This window comes from Grus americana, chromosome 19 (genome assembly GCF_028858705.1).
Source record: "Grus americana isolate bGruAme1 chromosome 19, bGruAme1.mat, whole genome shotgun sequence".
Lineage (NCBI taxonomy): Eukaryota > Metazoa > Chordata > Aves > Gruiformes > Gruidae > Grus > Grus americana.
Window position 1 is genome coordinate 7,811,129 of NC_072870.1, and position 21,136 is coordinate 7,832,264.

General features: G+C 42.8%; 1 protein-coding gene across 5 annotated transcripts; it reads right to left on the reverse strand.

Annotated features, from left to right (window-relative positions):
* Positions 1-1,325: 1,325 nt before the first annotated feature.
* On the reverse strand, positions 1,326-21,136 carry LOC129215019 (3 beta-hydroxysteroid dehydrogenase type 7-like). 5 transcript variants are annotated; one of them, XM_054847530.1, is made up of 7 exons: positions 20,897-21,115; positions 16,825-16,980; positions 13,778-13,886; positions 9,494-9,593; positions 8,431-8,593; positions 5,922-6,054; positions 1,326-2,329 (listed from the first exon to the last, which is right to left on the reverse strand). In XM_054847530.1, exons 1-7 carry the CDS (start codon positions 21,102-21,104, stop codon positions 2,254-2,256), a joined length of 945 nt encoding a protein of 314 aa, XP_054703505.1. In that variant the 5' UTR covers positions 21,105-21,115; the 3' UTR covers positions 1,326-2,253. The 5 variants fall into 5 exon arrangements, with proteins under 5 accessions (XP_054703505.1, XP_054703504.1, XP_054703501.1 ...); XM_054847529.1 differs by having other exon boundaries at positions 1,326-2,365; XM_054847528.1 differs by lacking the exon at positions 5,922-6,054 and adding an exon at positions 6,965-7,418 and having other exon boundaries at positions 2,293-2,365.

Consider the following 21,136-nt stretch of genomic DNA (forward strand, 5'->3'; position numbering starts at 1 on the left):
CAGTTGCTGTGAGAGCCCTGTACAAAAGGTGACTTTGAGCATCGTGGAAATGTCAGGAGTATTTAGCCTTGTGTGTTTCTCAAAGCAAAGGAGATTGGAGCTGGGATTTAAGAGGAGGGTGGTATGATCATAAAGGGGTTTAGGACTAGACACGGGTGTGACTATAGGATAGTCACGTGGATTGTTGTCCAGTGGGCAGAGCAGAGAGAAGTAATTCAGGCAATGTTGAGTCTGCTCTTACATCCCTGAGAGACAGGCTGTTCACACAGGGGCCCCCAGCAGTCCTACACTTGGCTCACTTCTGCTTTTATTAAACTCAGTGTTAAAATTTCTGTGGGGAGCCTGTCAGGTCCTAAGTCCTAAGCACTTTTGAGACCTTGCAGCTCCCCAATTTTTGATCTGTTACATTTGTTCCTCATGTTGTGATTTAATTCGCAGGAGCATCATTAGGAGTAGTCTGTGTGTAGATGGGACTCTCTGTCTCTTTCTGGTGCAGCTCCCAGGTGACTTTGCCTGATAAAAAGTGCTACCCAAGTAAATGTAAACTGTCAGTCATGGTCAGTCCTTAATGAGAGCTGTGCTAGATTCAGCTCAATTAGAAACCCACTTTGAGGGAAAAAATAATCTACCATGTCAGCGTTTATCCAGTAGAGTAAAACGCAACTGTCCTGGGAAGGAGCTGTGGTCTGCAGACTCATGCTGGGCTCAGCTGCCCCCCAGCAATGGCTGACAGCAGATCCGATGCAGCACGTTTGTGGGATATGTTCTCCTCCATTAAAAAGATGAAAGGTAAGAGAAGGAGAGGAGACTAATTCTGATCAATTGCCAAAATCATAAAACATGGAGAGAGAGAGAGAGGAAGAAACCTGCTCTAAATTACCCAGTGAGTCCATGCTGGAGCTGGGGATTAAACCCAGGTCTGCAAAATTCCAGTCAATTACTGTGAGCATGAGGCCACTTGCATCTGCTGACTCCCTGCTCTGGGTACTCCTCTTCTGAAGCAGCGAAGCTGCTTGCAAAGTGGGAGAGTGGCAAAATTTGGGCTAGTCAGCAATGCTTTTCCAAGCAATGCAATTCACGCGAGCCCTTGAGTAACTGCGGGATGGCAGGATCACGTACCCTCCTGCTACATGGCACGCTGGAGCCGTTTAAGAAATCCCTCAGCCTGAGGAGCTCCTGGGTAGAATTACTGCACTTGGTTAGGCTGAGCGGGGTTCACTGGCTGTAGTTTATGCAAGCGGGGTGGTGAATGAGTGACTGGAGAGGATGAACAGCAAGGGAGGACAGACTTTCCATTACAGAAGATCTGGATTTATTTCCGTTCATTCATTGCAAGTCAGAATCCATTCTCTTCATTTTTATTCTTCCATGCTGTGACACCTTTAAAATCCATGGTACATTTAACTTTTGATTTTCATTTAATACCTTTTAAAGTGATCTAATGCAGACAGATTACAGACAGTAAGGGTTACTGTCCTTTGGTGGAAATACCCTATTTAATAAAATATTGTAAGACAGATTGTCCACTCCATGCATTAAAAAAAGAAAGATATACTAAGTTTAGATGGTGTGGCAGTAAAACTTTATAGGCTTATGCATTTTAGACAGTCATACTCTCCCGAAGTTTTCAAATCACTTTGCAAAGGTAGCTAGCTCTCCTACTTTTGAAATCAGAAATAGTTGTTGCAGTTTGCAGTATTTAATGTAGATCTATGTAAATTCCTAGGGGAGGGGGAGGACAACAGTTTGATCTTAAAATATAATTTGGACTGTTCTCATCTTTTCTCGTAAAGGCTGTTTTGATCGTTTGTTGCCACCTCCCAGTTTTCAAACATCTCAAGTCCCTCAAAAAGTTGTGATACTTTTAAAGATAAGGATCAAATTTTATGTATTTTTGTTTCTTAGTTCTCATGTCTTTGACATTCAAGTTTGCAAACTTCTTCCCCTATCAAAGGGCTTTAACTTCTTTCCTTTTTTATTTTTAAATGAAAATTGACATCCTCATTTGATAATGTGACTTTAGGAGCCAAGACTAAGAAAAATGCCAAATACCACAATACCTATGGGAATTTGCAACCTTATTATTAATAATGGGCGCCTCTCACTTCTCTTCAAGCCTCCTGAGATTTTGATGTTTCATCTAAATCCATCCAGATTCTTGTGATCTTTAAAGGTGGGAAGACAGTGGAAAAGTACTTCCTCGGGAGAAGAACTGGTTACAAAACATGGATCCAGTTTCCACTTTGAACCTCTTTAAACATCAGATATTTTCAGGTCTAAGGTTTGGTTGCCTGCAATCTTGTTTTTTCCCCATTCCTTTTTTGCTGTGCTGGTAGGATGAAGAATTTGATTTAAGGTTATATGCCTGGAAAAATAAAGCATTTAATTTACATTTTACAAGGCAGTTATTGCAGGTTAATTAAATATCAATTGAGTGTTATAGGCCATATTAAGATTTATTAATAACCCAGCAGGTAAATCTCCTTGGAATTCAATTAAATGAAAATCACATAAAAATATATGTGCAATTTTATTCATATAATACATAAAACTTGTGAATTATAGTGCAGCATTGTACAGTAAGTTGATTAATGGGAATTAATTGCTGAAATAAAGAAAAATCAATTTAAACTTCCTGTAGCAGCTATAAGAAGCACGGTATACTTTTTCAATACCCTTGGAAAGCTGAGTTTGTGTCTACACTTACACCATCTCACTCCATACCATAAGCTGCATCTTGGACATAAATGTGCTTCCTCTCCTTTCGCTTGCTTTAGCTTAGCGTTTTAGGCTTAGAGAAAGGAACAACTCTGTATTGCCAGTATGCCCTGCTGAGTTAATTGCATGACTGAAGATTTTAGAGATGAAAGAAGCAGCAGAGTGAAACGCTGGTGGGCACCCGTGACACTGAGAGCGCACGTGGCTTCATGTCGTGTCACAGGCAAGATCTCTGTCTGTAAGGGAAAGGTATTGAGAGGTTTGGGAGTGTTTGTGCCAACAGATGTTGGAGACTTTTGCCCTTGATGCTTTATCAAATCTCTCTTGAAGCGTTTGTAAGATAGTTACCAATAGAAACACTGTTAGCCAGGTTGTCTGCAAACTCAGGAGCACATGGGTGTGTTGGGCTTTAACCAGGGTTAGTGAGTGGATTTAGGCCCATTTGGGGAAGCAGCGCTTCTGACATCGGAGATGAGGTTCAGGAGCTGGACTTGGAAAACATCTTTCCAGTATTTGCAGAACGATTGAGGCCTGGCATGCTGCCATCTGTTCCCTGTGCATCCTGTGTTAAATACTGTCAATATGAGATTATGTTCCAATTACAGTACCAGACTGACTGGTTTAACTCCTACCATGAATCTATTTTCCTTTATTACTATGTACTAACTATGTGACTGATGTACCAGACACTAAAAGAGATGGTCTCTGCCCAGAGGGCTTTGTCTAAAGAAACATGTCGGGAGAAGACAGAACGCAACAGAAAATGCAGATGAATGAGTAACTCGGTTGAGATTTCCTTTTTAATTTGGGGATTCTTTGCTCGTTTGTGTGTTTGGCTTGAGTTTTAATATTACTAAACTTGCGTCCTTCAGACATTGCACAAGAACAGAGACTTCCATAGAAACTCAAACAGGGTTAGGCATGTGGCTCTTTGAAGTGTGTGTGTGTGTTTTGGGGGTGAATGCTCAGTGCACACATGGGAAGATGGAAAACGAAGGGAGAACCACATTCCAGCTCAGACGACAACTCTAGCAGCCGCCATGGCTCATGCTGGGGAAGTTTAGCTGTGTTTAAAATACAGCAGGTGTCTTTCTGTCAATGCACTTCTTGCTCATCCTCCCTGCTCCTCTGGTAGAGAAAGCATGCATCTGTCTCCTCTGTACTTCATCTCTGCTTCTCCCTGCAATAGTTGTCAGGGATATTAGCATTAAATACTTACTGCCTGGCTTAACTAAGGGGTAAGATAGGATTTAATTTGTATGGCTGAAATCCAATTATATAATGGAGCCCCTGGGGGAAGCAGTTATACCTGCTGAATCTCTTGGATGAGTAATTGTGCACAAAGGCTCCTCTCCAGAAGTAGAAACAGATCTGAAATATATTTTTTTTCTCTTTTTTTTGCTGCTGCTGTTACATAATAGGGCTGAGACCCTGAAAAGAAAAGCCAATGACAACTCAGTGCAGTAGAAAGAATTAAAGCATTGCCAGGAGAAAACAAGTTATAATCTGATAAAATCAAGGATCTAACAGGAAGTCTGCAGCAGCATTAGCTTGGAGGAGCCAAAATGCAGGGCAGCCAAAGGAAGCTTACTCATCTTTTTGGAAAACAGCACAGAGGCTCTGCTGTCTAACTTTTTCCCCTGCTTTCTACCATGAGCAGGGAAAGGGAATCCTCTACTTGCTTTTGTCAAAGCTTGCGAGGTGGGCAGGTATAAAAAAAGTTAAGCAGCCAACTAATTCAAATCCTTTTGATAAATCCTCCACTTAACTACCTTTAAAAATCCCTGTTCCTTATCCTGCATGTCATCTGCATCCTGATAAGCATCAAAATCGTAGGTGATTATGAGCAGGACAGGAACAAAAGCATGATGAGGTTCCCAGCAAGGTTTCTGAGAGCAGGCAAGCTTATAGAGCATTGATCTCTGGGAGAGTCTTGGGCCTTGACACCTGTCCCATCTGATACCTTCAGCAGCTCCAAATCCCACAAAGGAATAGACCAAGTGCTCAGAAAGGGACTCCAAAAGCATCAGCTTTTATACCTAGGCAATTTTTCTCAAAGGTCAGAGTGCCATATTTAATTCTACTTTTAAAATTAGAAAGCAAACTTCTATTCATTTCTAACGAGTTCCGAGTGGAAAAATATTTTCCTCTGTCTCTTTGATTTTATGACTACATGAAGATAAAATCATGGCTGCATCCATCCAGCCAAGGAAGTCCAAAACTCCAAATGCCACAGATTGAGCACAACCCCCCCACACACACACGTCCATCCATCGGCTCGCTGTCTGGGCAGGCCTTCCGATTCTTTTAAAAAACAGCTAAAGCAAAAGGGGTTGCAACACTGGAACTCATGAGGAGAGGGTACCTGTCTCACAGACTTGCAGCTCCACCCAGTGGCTCTTTTTTGGCAAGATAAACCCAAGGTTTCAGAAGCATTAAAACCTCTTGAGGTCAGTGTTATACTGTGGCGATGCTCTGGCAATGCGCATGAGAAATTGGGTGTATATTTCTTTTGTCAAATTCTTAGCAAGCTGTCATCTACCATTTTAATAATGGCAAAAAACTGCAAGGAGAGTTTTTAGTGAAATAGAAAACCCAGCAATCTTATTACTCTCTTTCTTAAAAACCTCCCAGCACAAATGGTAGGAGGAAAAAGGTAGGGAACTGACAACTTACTTCACCTTCCCAAATTCTTTATGAGCAGATTGCAATAGTTTCCTCCAAATTTATGTTGTATTAAATTATTAATGAATTACCGCGGCAAATGATTTGTTATTTGTAAGCTCATTTTGCAAAGAATTCTCCTGTGAGTGTGAATTTCGGTGAAGTTAGCTTGGCAACTCACACTGTATTGCTTCGTTTTCCTTCCTGGGTAATTACTGTGACTAACAAGAAGTGAATTTTGATCATTTCTATCAAGGATACCATGCTGAAACTTGCTTTTTCCAGGAGGATTAGGATACTTGTAATTAAAATAAGCTTTGTGCATGTGTACACTTTAACTGTAGGAAAACTCAAGAGATGGTTACATATTCACACAGCAGTGTGATACCAACAGAATTAATTTTAGATTTGAACTAGTATTGTAAAAATATCCCATTCCTCCAAGCTCAAGTGAAAACTGAAACCTGTTGTTGTTGCTGACTGTTTACCAGTCTCTCAGTATGTCTTAAAAATAGAGGAGCTGATAAACTGATACAAACCACAGCTTTTGTTGTGAATCTTCTGGAATTGCCTGCCCCATCTGTGTTAGGAAAATATCATCTGTGAAATACTGCTCCCGGATGGACTGTGTAGCTCCAGTGCCATGGAACGAGTTGAAATGACCTCTTCCTCCTGAAGTTCAGACATTATTTAGCATAAACGCAGCCCCTAAGGCCTTCACTGAAGTTGCTTTCTGCCAGTGCGGCAGCTGAACGTGGGCTTTAATTTGTTTTGCTTTGCTGCTAGAGTGCTGTGAGGTAAGGGAATTTGAGTTACAAACTGTATGAATCCCGCCTCTAAGCTTGTAGACATCAGTTATCCATCCATACAATTAGACATTAAGTCAGCCCATACATTGTTAGCACAAGAGATTGGAAGTTTCTTTTTACAGGGATAATACTTCAAAACAGTTATAATACTCCACAGCTTAAGAATAACAGGAAACATTTTGAAAAAGGTAGCTCTAGAAAAGGGAATTTTTTTTTTTTTTCTTTTTATTAAACCCTAAAACAGAGCAAGAACTTATTGGGCTTTCCTTGTCTTCCCTCAAATTATCACTGAAGACCCCTTGAGTGTATGAGACAGGTACAGCCATCCCACCAGCAGCCTGAGACCATGGCAAGGGAGAGGCAAGTCCGTTTGCTGCGTATGGAAAGAGACGGAGGCTCATCAGGCTATGGAACAAAACTGGTTAACTCATTTTACCAAAAAAATGTTTGCTGTGCACCATCTCTCATCTGAGCCTCTCTTGTTCCCACAAGTGATCCCATGCAGTGGTGGCACTGTGGGAGTGAGTGAGGCCAGCAAGCCCTGCATCCATGCACATGGACCTGCAAGAGGATGCTTTCAAATTCACCCTGGTGTTTCATATAACACTTAAAATAGCTGAGTTGTTGGCATGGCGAGGGTATATACTTGCAGCCTGAGAGTTTGCTCTTTCTCTGTACCAGGATTTCTCAGTGTTTGCAAAATTTCTGCTAAAGATCTGCGCATGTTGTGAAGTTCAGATGAAACTTGCTGGTGCGATAAGCTCTCTCCTTACCCCAAACACGCTGCTTAGTTCTTCTTTTCATGAAGTTGGGGGGGTTCCAGGTTCCCTGCAGCTGCTTTCAACCACTGTGCAGTTCTGTGCTTGCTTTCTTTCCAGGTGAAGAGGGGTTTGTACCCAAAATGCCTGGAGGCTTTGTCTGTCTCATAGGAGAAGGTGGTGACTATCGTGTTCAGTAAAGGCAAGTTTAGGAAAGGCTGTGGCTTCCAGAAGGGGTACAAGATGACCTTGATTATCCTGTGCAATTGTATCATTAACCACATCTTCCAGTAAGGGATGTGTGAGCCTAGTCTTACTGAGGGGTCCACAGAGGACAATAGCTGATGCCTGATCAGAAAACCTTTCCTCGTTGGAGTGTCGTCATAGGAATAGTACACTTGTCCTGCAAGTAATTCTGGTTTCAGCTGCAAGTTCCTTGCTGCAAGAACATGCATCCATGCAACATTCCCTGGAGAAATAAGAGGGGGAGAAAAACGGGTATTCGGGTGGAGCTACATTTTCCTGTTTATTGTAGGAGTGAATGAGTGCATTGGATCTGCCGGTTCCAGTGCTGTGAAGTACGGAAAGCACTCATCGTCTTACTCAGCTGTACTGTAGAGAGACTGAGTAGTTAATCCAGACCTCCAAGATCCTTTAAACCTTTGGTCTCTCCTTTGAGCTGGACAATTAATGTGCCTTGTGATACTGGTTCATGTGAAGCGAAAGGGCAGTGTTTTGTAGTGAGAGCAGGATGAATGGGAGGCAGCACTCGAGGGTTTTATTCCTGGCTCTGCTGTGAGCCTTTGAAGAAGTCACTTGATTTATCTAGGCCTGATTCTTCTCTAACAGCATTATCAAACTACTTTTATCTGCACTTTTGGAAAAAGACATATAAGTAAGCTGCACAGAAATAACTAAAACCCTGCATGATTTAATGGTAAGTTATACTTTCCTGAAATGCATTCAACACCGCAACAAACTGTTTCTGTAGGTTTTGTGAGTAGTTTCTTGTGCTTGCTAAAATCATTTATGTAATACAGCCTTTTTATCAAGGAATTGTACAAATAGCATTAGTTAAATTTCTTCTAATGAAGAAGAAATTAAGTGTCTTTTCAAACCAAAAACATTTAAAAAATACTACCTGGATATCTCTCTCCCCCCCCATATATCCCGCGAAACGTTTACCTAGGAAAAGAAAGATTAGATCTTTTTCCACTAACTTTTTTTCTAAACAACAATTTCCTTATGCTGAGGATAAGAAAAAAAAAGAAAACCCTTCCCAGGAAAAACAGTTGAATATAAACAACAGTTTAAAAAATTCTTTTAGCCAGTCTAAGTTTTGTGGTTATAAAAATATTTGTGCTCATTCACCATACTTATCTCTCTGTCTTGGAAGATTATGGTTAAGCTGACGTGTAAAATGCCCTGTGACTGAAACAGCCTGGTAGCACCACATGCAAAGAGATCAATCATTCACTCACCTACGTATGTGTAATTACGCTCTGTGTTTTCAGGCTCTAAGTAGTTCAACACACTGTTCCTGGCTTTGGTAAGCAAATACAACTCTTGAAGAAACATTGCTTTCTCCCCATACACTGCGTTTGCACGGATAATGCATGTTGTGAGTTTACCACCGTTGCTCATCTGTAAAATCAGGAAGGGACGTTAGCAAGTGATGGATTCAGAGATTAAATCTTCTGCAGTGATGTTGGGTTTGCCAGGTAAAACCAAAACCTGGGAATATTGGGCTAGAGGAGTCAACATTTGCAGAGGTGCTCTGGACACTTAGGGCCTGGTTTGGGTCCCTAAAAATGCAAGGAGGTGCCTAGTTTGATTTTTTTAAAATTTTTTTTATTCATAGCATACCTGCACCCATGTGGTGCTCACTGAGAGACATTGGATGGAAGGTGCTAGTGGCATTAACCCTTTTGCAGTTGTGATGTATAAATGAGTATTTGCAACAACCAAAATCAGGTACCAGAGGAAGCCAGCTAAGCTGGCTGGTCTCCAACTGTAACTGGGAGAGAGAGATGCTCCACGCAGTGATTTAGGACACATCTCATTTTTGCATTCTGCTTCATCCTCTAGAAGAACTCATCTGTCTGCTGACTGTACTGGGAATCTAAAAAGACTAGCCAGCTAACTTAGGTAGATGACTGACTCTGGATACACTAGTATTTTTGATTCTTAAATCACTCAGGCACATCTAAAAATTACACCTTTATGCAGTATGAACCTGTAGGTTCACCTGTAGGTGAACCTGATTTCTTAGGCCCTGATTTAACATAGCTCTTTCCAAAGTCACAATCCTGTAAAGCACAGGCTCAAAGGGCAGCACCCTTTGGTCTTGAGAGAGTTTGGCAGCTTCCTGATGATGTGGGAATATCAGGCTTTGGTAAGCTTAGGGTAGTGTGGTTTATGCATCAAGTCAAGGCAGCAGCTGGACGCACACTTAGATATGAGCCGTGGGGTCTTTCTAACCATCTCTCTCCTTCCACCCGTCCTGTGCTTTAATACCATGGGTGCTGCCATTGACTTTTGTACCTTTTTTCCATTGGCTTCAAATACAAGTTTTTCTGCCATGGCCTTTGTCTTCCCATAAGGCAGTTCCACTTCCCCGCTGTATTTGGTGTCCTCATTTCCTCTGAAATAGATTGTGAGAGACGGTGAGGGACCATGGAGTAGAGTACAGGGCTTGGAGACATTTGTGGTTTACTCTGCAACCCCTGCTCTTCAGGGACTTAGGCTGGCTGCACGTTATAGGAATCTGAGATCCTTGCTGCAGTTTGAAAGAAATAAGGTCTCAAGAAATACCAGGTGGTTCTGGGTGTTCATAGGCAGGTTTGCACGAGGGTAATGGTTTGATTTCTGAGAGCTGGATTTGGTTATGTCTAATAGTGTGATTGAAGCAAACAATATTCTGGCAGGCAAATTAGCAGGCAGTGGAGTTACCTTTTTAAGCAACTCACAAGTGGCTGAACAAGGTGGAAAGAACACAAGAAGATGGAGGGCATGAAAAGGAGAGCAACCCTACTTCATCTTTTCATTAGAGGCCGAGAAAAACCTCTCATGAGCCATAAACTAAAAGGAGAAGCTGCTGCTTTATTTTCTCACAGAGTTGATTAGACTTGGGAGACATTTGCCAGTGATGTGATCTCCTGGAAGACATGCAATCAGCGGGTTTGTGCTGGGATTATTCTTTCATCTCTCCTAGCAAATTATGCTCGAGGGGAAAAGCAAAGAAGTGGACTCATGATTAAGGGCAAGCAGGGCTTGCATCCATTCTAGGGAGATTTGGTTGCCACTATGGAAGACAACCTGCTCCTCAGCCTCCTAACTTAGAGCTGCAAGAAGGAAAGCCCAGGGGATCTAACTGGCCTCACAAGCCCTGAAATAATTCCAGGGACAACCAGAAAAGCAGCTCTGTTCCCCACCAGGGCACTGGCGTTTTGTCCCGGTGGTTCTAGATCAACATTAGTCTATTGCAGGATTTGGTTAAGCAGATTCAGTGGGCTCTGGAGGAGCTCGGGAGTGAAGAAACCTTGTTTGAAGCATTGGGAAAGACCATCCGTGCGGCCACTTGCTCCCCTGCAGCCATGACTAGCATGGATAGGCTCTCTCTCCCTCTGCGTGCTGCAGGAGACTTTCTTCACATTTTTAAATTAATTTACTCTATATTTTGCTCTCCTAGAGAAATTCACCCTAGGCAAACACCAGACTCTGCCAGGCATGGGGTACCCCCAGACAGGGCAATGGAGAATTATCTTTTTGCAGATGGGGACCAGATGCACCTCGTGGAAGGGTTAAGTAGCCTGTGATGAGTTCATGCAGCAAATCTGCAGCAGAGGTCTTTTTGTCAAACGCTGGGCCTCAGGAGAGCAAGCTCTGACTCAGGCTCCATGTTTGACCTTGGGCAACTTGCTTGCCCTTTTCTATGCTCAGATCTCTATGTGTAAAACGTGGATAATGCTGTTGCCTTTCTCTTGCCTGTTTGGCAGTCTAGTATCTTGTGTGTCAGATATCCCAGCTGAGATCAGGGCCTTCTTGTCCCACAGCAACAGAAATAAATTAGGACCATCAGAAATACAGCCTCCTTGCACACCCTGGGCTTTTATCACAAAATCCTCCTCCCCTTCCCTGTATTTACCGGTGATGAGGAAAAGACAAACCAGAAAACAAGCAAGACAAAAGATTGATTGTGCATGGTTTGTTGCAAGCCCAGCAGAGGCCCAAGACGATTGGGGGGGGTGGGTGGTGGTGTAACTAGAATTTCTCGTTTTAATTGCTTTCTTTTTTTAATCCAAATTTATTTTTTGCCTTGCAAAGCTTTTAAAAAGCAGCAGCTTCACAAAGGGGCAAACCTGCCTGCTGTTCCTGGGCTGCAGAGCTCTGCTCGTGTTTGCTTTCCCCCACCCCTTTTGAAGCCTGGTAGTAACAAAGAGCTGAGCATAATGCTCTTGCTTTTCAAAACGATCACAGATAACTGAACGCTAATAAGACTGGAGCAGCATTGTCAGAAGGTATCTCAGCGGTGGCTGTCTCGGAGGGATTGAGACTGACAGAGGCATTTTCTATTATTGTCGGATGCTGAGGTGTGAGCATTATCCCTGCACCCATCACCCTGTCCAGAGACTAATCATGCTTTGTCTGTGTCAATTTCTAAGCACGTAAAAGTGAGTTAAATAAAATTATATGAGGAATGATGGAGAAGGGGGACAGAGAAAAAGAAAAAGGCAGGCAGGCAGGATTGTGAACTGTGAGGAAGAAGAGCAAAACAGATTGGGTGGGGATGGGGGAAGATGAGAAAGGGGAAAGCCACATCACCTGTGCTTTCAGTCTGGAAAACAGAGCCATATTATGTTGCCTTCAAGTCATCACTGGGCTCCCTATTGAGACAAGTGGTGTAATTTTTTACTGGGGGTCTGACTCGTCTCTCATTTTGCATTCTGTAATGTCCTTAGTTTAAAATCAGAATCATTGGAGAATGAGTACTACTCTCTCAGGCTTTCTCCCAGCATCATGGGAGAACCTGATTGTGTTCTGCAAAATGAATGAAATGCTGTAGGTGGTGGTTTCATTTGCAGTTGTGGTGAGGAAGCATCGGGAGTTGGTGGGCAGAGGATGTTCATGTGTAGCTCTGTGAGCATCAGCCTGGATGGGTTTTTGCTTGCACCCGTTGGTGCCATCATTACAAGCCAAAGGGCTGTCCTCTCAGGCAAGATTTGGGGTAGATTTTTCAAGACATCTATTCACATCTATCTCTTAAGTTTCAGGACTAAAATACTAACAAGGATGTGCCTGTATCAACATTCATTTTTAGAAATTATTTAGATATGCTAATGACCAAATTCCATAGCTTTTCAGTGGCACGGAGCATCTAGTACTCATAGTCCCAAGGGAACTGAGGTTTGTTGCTCTTATGCATATTTTTTTTTCATAAGCCAGACTTTTATTCTATGGATTTCGGTGCTTAAGCACTTTTCAAAACAACTAGGTTATGCCTTAGCTTACTTGTGAGTATGAAATTTAGGCTTGTAGGTCATTTAAAGTTATGTCTTAAGCAGCCTTTTCTAGCTGGGCTCAAATTTCTAGAGCCAAATGACTGAAGCCAGCTGTGTCTAGATTGGCTGCCTTTAGAGACAAAACTTGACTTTGAGCCAGTTCTCCTTGCACAGAAGTTTCCACAGTTTGGGCAGCCTGTACGGCTACAGCCATGCTTGTAATCAGCAAGGAGCCTTACAATGGTACGTATCAGACTGCAGCTATCTCCACTTCAAATTTAAACTAAAACCTCAGCTTTAGGTTTCTTCAGAAATACCAGCCCTGTTCTCAAGGTGAACATGTTGCCCCATGAATACAAGAGGTATCCAGGTGCTGAGTCCTGAGCAGGAGTTTCAGCTGATTGTGAAAGTCAGTTCTGGATATCAAAGATCTGTAACCCAAAAAGCCCTCCAAATCGTAATTTTGACCATGGTCTTTGTATTGCTCCAAATCCCACCTTGCCCCAGGAGGTTTTCTAAAGCTCTGCTTCTTCTGGATCTGTGGGTCAGTCTCATAGGAGTGACACACGGAACAGATGGGTCGAGCATAATGCCCAAAAGTGTAAAGTCCAGGAGTTAGCCCTCGTAAACATTGCCAGGAGAAAGGATTTTGAGGGATAGAATGGTGCAATACACAGGTCAGATCCAGGCCACAGAAGAGTGTAACTACACGTGAATACTGCAGGGCAACTTCACACCAAACGGATCTGTCACCTAAGACTATGCGGCCAACTAACTTTCTTCTGAGATAGTGCTAAAATAGTCTGTGTACACTTGACCATGTTTCATAATAGGAGCTGGGTACAGGCTTCCTGGTAATTCCCTATGGAGCTGAAAAGAGGAGGGAGAGTGGGTTGGTAACAGTAGAGCATCACCTACCCTTTGGATTGACTCAGCATGAGGGGAGACCAAAAACTCTGACCCAACGGCAGGATACAACTTGACTATATCACAAACCTTAGCACCTGAGACCTCATCTGCAACTGATTTTAGGGCTTAGAGGAGCAGGGCTGCACATTCAGGGGGCAGCCTGGAGGTGCAATTGGGTCATACATCCCTCCACCAACTCTCTCAATCAGTGGTATCCACTACTGCTCAGGTTTAGGTTAGGAAGTGGTGTGGTTCCTGAAAGCAAAGAGCAGCAAAGAAGGATTTTCAAGAAGAGGAATAGACAAGAAGGGGAACACTTACCTTCTCCTTTGCAGCCACAGCAAAAATCTCTATCTGGTTGCAGTTTCATTGCTGTTAAACTGGAAATCCAGAGTGATGGAGATTTGCTTAGCCTTACCTGAACATGGGCTCATGCGATGTGTTGGGTCCCACCGCAGCGATGGAGCTTGTGTGGACAACATATGGGATGTTCAGGACACAGCAGGCCCTTAACACATTTTCAGTACCTGTGAGGCAGGTTGGGAAGGACAAACATTAAACACCTTGCCTTGATGCCTGTTGTGCAAATCAAAAAAGATTTCCAGGCTTGGGATTCTAACTTTGAACAGATCCATCTTTTTATGGCTGAAAAAAATGTAAAGTCACAGGTCAAGGCTGCAGTTCCTCAGGTGTGTTTGCACAGGAATGGATGGTTTATAACATGAGAGTAGCAGTGACATCTATAGCTATAACGTGGCTTAACCTCTATGGCTATTGACAACTGACTTAAGTTGGACTTAATAGTTGCTAACAAAAAGGAAACTGACAGCTCAGCAGAGCAAAACTCCATGTTTTCCATCTTTTTTGATTCACGGACAGACTGTCGAATGGTGAATTGCAGCCTTCTAGCAAAAGGATTGGTGTTTTAGTTGCATATATTACTCTACAGAAGTTCTGCAAGATGATTATAGGGTGAAAATCATTGCAACAGACTCTTGATAGCTGCAGAATTTTAAATAAAGTAGTAGGGGCAGCTTACAAGTCCATGTGAAATCCAGATGAATCTGAAGCATGATTTGATTTAAGAAAGGTTGTTCTGGCTGAACCTACGGGTGAGCATGTGTACTTTTTGTTTGGTTGGGGTTTTTGGGGGAGGGGGTGGGCTTAAATGATTTATGACTATTGCAGCAATGGTCTTTGCATTCATCGTGATTTTGATTCGAGTTGATTCTATGAGAACCTCAATGACAACAGCATAACCATGGTTGCACACAGTGAGCCTTCAAATCTGATGAGGCAGATCTTAAAGGAAGCCGCTCATAGGGTTGGTTTCTGGAAATCTCCATACTATTTATACCTGGCTAATCAGGCTCTGCCCTTGAGCCTTACTGCAGATCTTGCGTGGGGAGGGCTTGTGATTTCTCTGTTCTCTTTGTTGTTAAGGGCATAATCTGATATTATCAAGGAAATCCTGAGCTCAGGATAATTTCAGAGGGCATGAATCAATAGAAAGACCTGGTGGGAAAGAATCAATTTACTTCTCCATGAGCCTATCACAATATGTAAAGTTAACTGAGAGCCCCTGTTGAGAAACATCACTGGAAACAGCTGAGTTAAAATCCATTCAGCTTAACAAAAAGCAGATTAAAAAGTCTTTAAGTGGCTAGATGGAAGGAATAATTCTTGTAGAAGAGGGCTCTTCAGTGTAGTCAACAAGGCTATAACAGGATTCGGCAGCCAGTGGTTGAAACAGAGGAGAGAATCAAAGCAGAAGATAGATGTAAATTTTTGCCAGAAACAGTAATTAACCATAGCCACACTAATACTCTTCAGCATTGTTATGGCTTGCTGAAAGACATGATAGCCCATTAACTTGCAGTCCTTAATTCTAGGCAAAAAGTCTTTTGAAAAGGCGTAGTCCAACTTAGCCACAAATTGTTGGGCTTAAAGCAGTAATTGAATGAATTTCTGTGGCCTGAGTTACAGAGAGGAGCCAGCTAGAGGATTTTATAGTTGACCCGTCTTGACCCTATTTTTTTTTCCATGAAGTCTACAGCAGGTATCAAACACAGTTCATTTTTATTCTTTTACCTGCTATGATTTAATAGAAAACTTTAGACTAATCTCTCAATTCAAGATTTTGAGAAGTCCTAGTGAGGGCAGCAGCCTCATTGTAGGGAGGTCTACATGAAGCCATCCAAGGGGAGGCAGAAATACAAACAGTTTGACTCTGAAAATAAGGCTCCTGTTAAGACATCTCAAACTGTGCTCCTCAAAGAGGCACTCGGTCACCAGTAACATTGGAAAAAACTTTGCGTGTGTGGTTTTCTGGGAATGTCACACACATCTGCAAGAGGTTTGGTTTGCTGAATAGGGGAGTTGCCCAATGTTCGCTGCTATCTGTAAAATCCTCACTAGCTAAAGTACCTCGCTCATAGTGAGCAGACAATGAAGAGGAAGATCTCACAAAGCCATTAAAAGGCAGTGGGTAGCCTCAGGCTCTGAATATTCTCAGTACATATGCACAACACAGGCTCTTAAAAGTATCTGGTTTTGAAAACAACTACAGCAATGAAAAGAAGGATGGAATTTAAATGTTGCCCTTGAATGCATCGGCAAATAGCAGGAGCCCTAAGCTGTAATTGAGTTTGAGATTATATATATATATATATAAAAAAAAATATATAAAATCCCTTCCTTGTGGTTAACAACTATTTGAGTAGCTAACAGCCTGAGGTGCCATTGGAATTGCTGCTGTAATAGGGATTTCATTATTTTTATAGCCTGTGCTTATTTCCTAGATTTATGAACAAATTTTCTTTAAGCAGATCTTGCATCTAACATGAAATCAGCTCTTGGTGATAGGAAGAAAGCGTTGTGGAGCTCTCAGTTATGTGTGGCTTGTAGACATGTAATAGTTGTGAACTCTGACTATAATTAAAGTAACATCACTCCCTAAATAGCATGGATGCAGTTCAACTGGTATAGTCTTGCACCGGCATATAGTGTAGATTTTTCTCCCTGGAAATCCCTGGGAAAGCTATAAGCTATCTAGAACAGGAGTTAACTTTTAATTGCTGTCCTTGTCACGTACGAAACAGTTTTTTACCACTATAGGCATGTTCTGGATCACCTCAGTACTATTAGTGAAAGTTACACCCTTGACCAGAATGCCCATACAGTAACGGGGTCCAGATTTGACTTCCTAAGATGAAGCTTTAGCAGTGGAGAGGAGGAGCATGGCCTGCCCTGGGCAAGGACAGAGGGGCAAAGGCAGAAAGTTCCCCACTGGGAAGGAAAGGTCCCGGGCACCTTTCTCATCCTGTAGCAGAATGGTGCATGTGAAATTCAGGGGACAAGGGAGTGCTAAATCAGAGAGGATATATTTGTCATAGCATCTTGTATGACTGCACCAAGGAGTGTGAATTTAAGGCTGTATTTAATTGCTTGTTTTAAAGAGCTTACCTCCAACATTGACAGCTCTCATTTGCCAAAAGGGCACAGTGTTTCTGTAGTCCACAATAGCAGCTGTGTGAATAACCACATGAACTCCCCGCATGGCAGCAAGGAGCAGATTGTAGTCTCGAATGTCTCCTTTCATCACTGTCACGTGAGTGGTAGCTGGAGAAAAATAATATAACCATAGATGCAGGGGGGGAAAAAATACAAATCAGCATCCCCACCTTCTTTCAGAATGAGGATCCTGCTTGGAAAGCTTTCTTCTCTGCAGGGCAAGCTGAAGCACACGCTTAACTAATGACTATGCTATTTGAATACATCACACCAAGGGAAAATACATCCCTATTTTTGAACCCCAAGAAGCCAGATCTGCGCCTGGTTTAATTCAGCACAGCACTTTGGCAGTTTGCACCAACCGTGGGTCAGAATAACTGTGTCTCTCATTGCAAATCTCTAGCATGCACCCAAGGATAGTGCTGAGCAAGAATGGGAGAGCGTTGGCCCAGAGCTGCAGCTGGTTACAGGACTTGCTCCTGGACGTGTGAATGAGTGAAGCTGGGCTGGACAATTTCCTTAAGACAGAAGAATTTCAGAGCTTATGGGGAATAAAACCAGGCAAGCTTAAGCGACATTGCTCAGAGCATTATTTAAATTGCAAATACTATAGATGGGAAGGGAAAATAATGTAACAGGTTAAAAAGTTTCATAGGATATTCCTCCCTTTGAGCCATTCAGCAGGGTTTATTTCTCCTACGTCTTCCCCCGCACACAACTCCCTCAAAATAGCTGTTCGATACTAGGCTACTGTTGGCATCTACTGCTAATTTTCTTGCTTTGAGACAGTGTTGCAACATTTAAGCAGGATTTTTCCCTTTTTCCTTTTCTGTAGTTGGGAGTAGGCCAGCAAGAAGCTGGGGTTAGGAAGCTGTACTCCTTGGGGCTTTTCTAATAGGCCAGACAGCAGTAGCAGTCACAGGATTGCTTTGGGAAGGAGATGTCTCCTCTGCCCTGGCCTGGTGGCTTTCTGGAGAGCCCCATGCGGCCAGGGAGCAGGGTAGTGATTTCTGAAGGGTCATGCACACGAGCAGCTCAGGGAAAGGTCCATGACTCCAGCCGTGGAAGCATTATGATGTGGAAACCCTCGGTGAACAACTACCAGGACAGAGTGATGAAAGTACAGGATTATTCCTCATGAACTTAAAGGAGGGACAAAATTCAAGATAGTGGGTCAGCCAGCTGAGCACTTGCTAAGAAGCATGGGATGTAGGAAGAGACAGAAGTTTTACAGAAGGGTCAAACGGATTTCTTAATTAGCACAGCCAAGATTTGGTGGACTAGCTCATAAGAGTTTTAATATTAAATTAATTTAATATTAAAGCACAGAGTTCATTCAGTGGGACTAGAGGGGGAAAAGAAAGAAGGCATTGCCCAGGTAGCAAAGGAATACACTTGCATGGAGGACCAGAACACAGAGAAGGATGTTTCTGCTGAGAGGTGGAGCAGGATGTCAGCAGCCTCATGATGGGGGGGGGTTTGCTGCTACTTAGTGGTGAGGGAAAGCCCATAAGCAGTTGGGTTGAGGTGTTAAACAGTCTCTTTTGCCTCACCTGTCTTAAAGCAGCAGGTGCAATTAAGACCAGCAAGAGAATGATGAGAGCTCAGCCAAACCCAGGGACAATGCAAGGCAACCATGAGAAATTTTCAGATTGATAAGGCCTGATGAATTTATCCAGGGCTACTGAAGAGGTGCTGGATGTCACTGGAGCTTTTTTGCATTATCAGCTACTTTGGAGAACTTTTGGAGGAGGCACTGGAAGACTGTAGTAGAGCAAATGAAATGCCTGTGCTTAGGAAGGAGGTAAAGAAGAGCCAGGAAATTACAGAACGGCTTTATTTCAACCCCAGGAAATTCAGGAACGCACACTTAGACATCATGTGTGTGAGGACCTGTGGGATAATAAGGAGAATAGAAGCAGCTGATATGGATTTGTCAAGAACAAATCAAGTCAGATAAATCTCCTTTGTTCTTATGACAAGTTAACAGACTGTACGGATATTGTGGAACAGGTAGATGTCATCTATCTTGACTTTAGAAGGGCTTTGGAAACTCTATGTCATTTTCATAAGCGAGTTGGTAAAACATGGTCTAAGTAAGCCACATTAGGGTGAGCACAAAGCTGGCTGAATTACAGTTCCCAGGGAATTGCCAGCTGTAGTAGGTGGCTGCCCTGGGGCTCGGTAGGGCTTATTGCTGTATTTGAGTCTTTTTTATTGTTTTCATCAAGAATCTGGCAGATTTGTTCATTAAATCAGCAGATAACATCAGAGTGGGGGAGACTCGAAGTACGCTGGAGGATTAGAGTATGAGCTGAATGTAACTAATAGCATCTGAAAAAAAAAGGTGAAATTTGATAGGGACAAAGAGAAGTTGTTTGGCTTGGTAGGCAAGAGGCAGCAGGTCTTCATGAAAGAATTAAATTGGGCCAGGGCTGCTCAGGAGTTATCACCTGTCAGCAGAGTCTTGCAGCTGTGAAAAAGGCATAATTGTGCTGACAGGTACAAATAGGAGAATAGTCTGCCGGACAGAAGAAATCAATCCCTCAGCTTTACTCAGCACCAGGAAGGCCACAGCTGGCCTCTCTGTCCTAACCTCGGTGTCCCTCTTCCAGAGGAGAGCAACGCCAGTGCCCAGAGATAAAGTGTGAGCTGTGGAGAGAGGAGCGCACGAGAGTTGTTTTATCCTAAAGGAAAAAACCAGCATGGACTGGAAAGGGGGGTGGTTTTCAAATCATGAAGATTGTTGTAAAAAATGAGAGTATTAACCTATTCTACCTGTAAGGTTAGATGAGAAATCAAGGACTTAAATTGCAGATTAGACTGTACAAACAGTAATGGCCTGATGGTGCAGAAATTGGCTGCCCGAGGTGGCCTGGGGACAGGATAGAAAAACATCTGGCAAGGTCGTGGCCGAGCTGATTCTGCCTTGGGGCAAAAGCAACAGGGGGGTTGGTTGGGATGGTCCGGTAAGGCTGGCTCTGCTTCGTTTTTCTGCAATTTGCTGTGGTGTCAGCCCACAGACCTCTCCTGCAGCAAGAGATTGTGGCAGCTCCTTAAGGTTTAAACAGTTTTGGTTTTTTCAATTATGGGTGCTTTTAAGGCAATTGGCTGCCTGAAGTCTGGGGAAACCAGTCTGGTACATTCATCATCACTGGGAGGGTTTCTGATAGTGGTATTTCCCTGGGAGTCTTTTAGCTTGCTTTAAGTGTACCTCTTTTCTATTGCTATCTCCCAGATAGGATCTCCCTTATTGATTTTTCCTCTCTCATTTGAAGCAGGCTGAAGATTTGGGCAGTCGGAGAGAGGGAGTTCTAGCCCACCATTAGCCATGCAGAGCACTGTGAGCTGCATTGGCTTGTTTGGGGTGAGTATTCTCAAATCCAGTAAAACAGGTTGCTTTTCCCCAACATATCTCACTGTAATCAACCCTGGTGAAACATCAGAAGGCAGCTCTCAGAATATGATCAAATGGATTAATTTAATATCTTTGAGTGTGTTTACTGTGACTCACCTCTTCCTTTTTTATGCACTAAGGCTATTATAGGTTTCTCTCAACTATTTCTGTAATTTATTTCACAATATCTGGAGCAGATGCTGAGCTTGATTCTATTATTGTCTGGGGTTTTTGGTTATTTTTCTCAGAATCAATAACTGGTTGGAGCTGTTCAGGAGCATGTTTTTTGTCCCTTTGCTGTTGTCAGACTGGTTCAGCAGAAGCAACCAGGTAGCCAAGTTCCCATGTCAGGTACTCTGTATGCATGTTGCTCCTTACAACTGATCCCTGACCGGGAACTTAGATCCTCCTTGTGATATATCTCTCGAGGTTACACACTATGGGTCTTTTTGCTTTGATTTAGTCCTATGCTGAAAAACCTCTCCGAGTTGGAAGTTATTCTTCATCCAGTCTATTTAATCCTGGTTCCTACCCCATGCCTGTAACTGTAGCATCTCCAACATAATACAAGCTGTCTGGAACAGGAGGGTTATAGCTGCTAAATAGAAGCTGATGCCCTTTTCTTACCTGTAGTGAATTTTTCTACTTCTTCTCTTGCTACTGAATCAAAAACTCTGACTTCTTTGACGTAATCTTGTTGAGACAGGAGCTCTACAATCTTCTCCCCAATAAAACCACATCCTCCTGTCACCAGGTAGACCCAGGCTCCATCCATTTCTGAAGATGTTTTTGTGGTTGAGGAGTAGAGAGAAGGTTGCTGCCAAGATCCTATCATGCACTGTTAATCTCTCAGCCAGTATGTTTTCT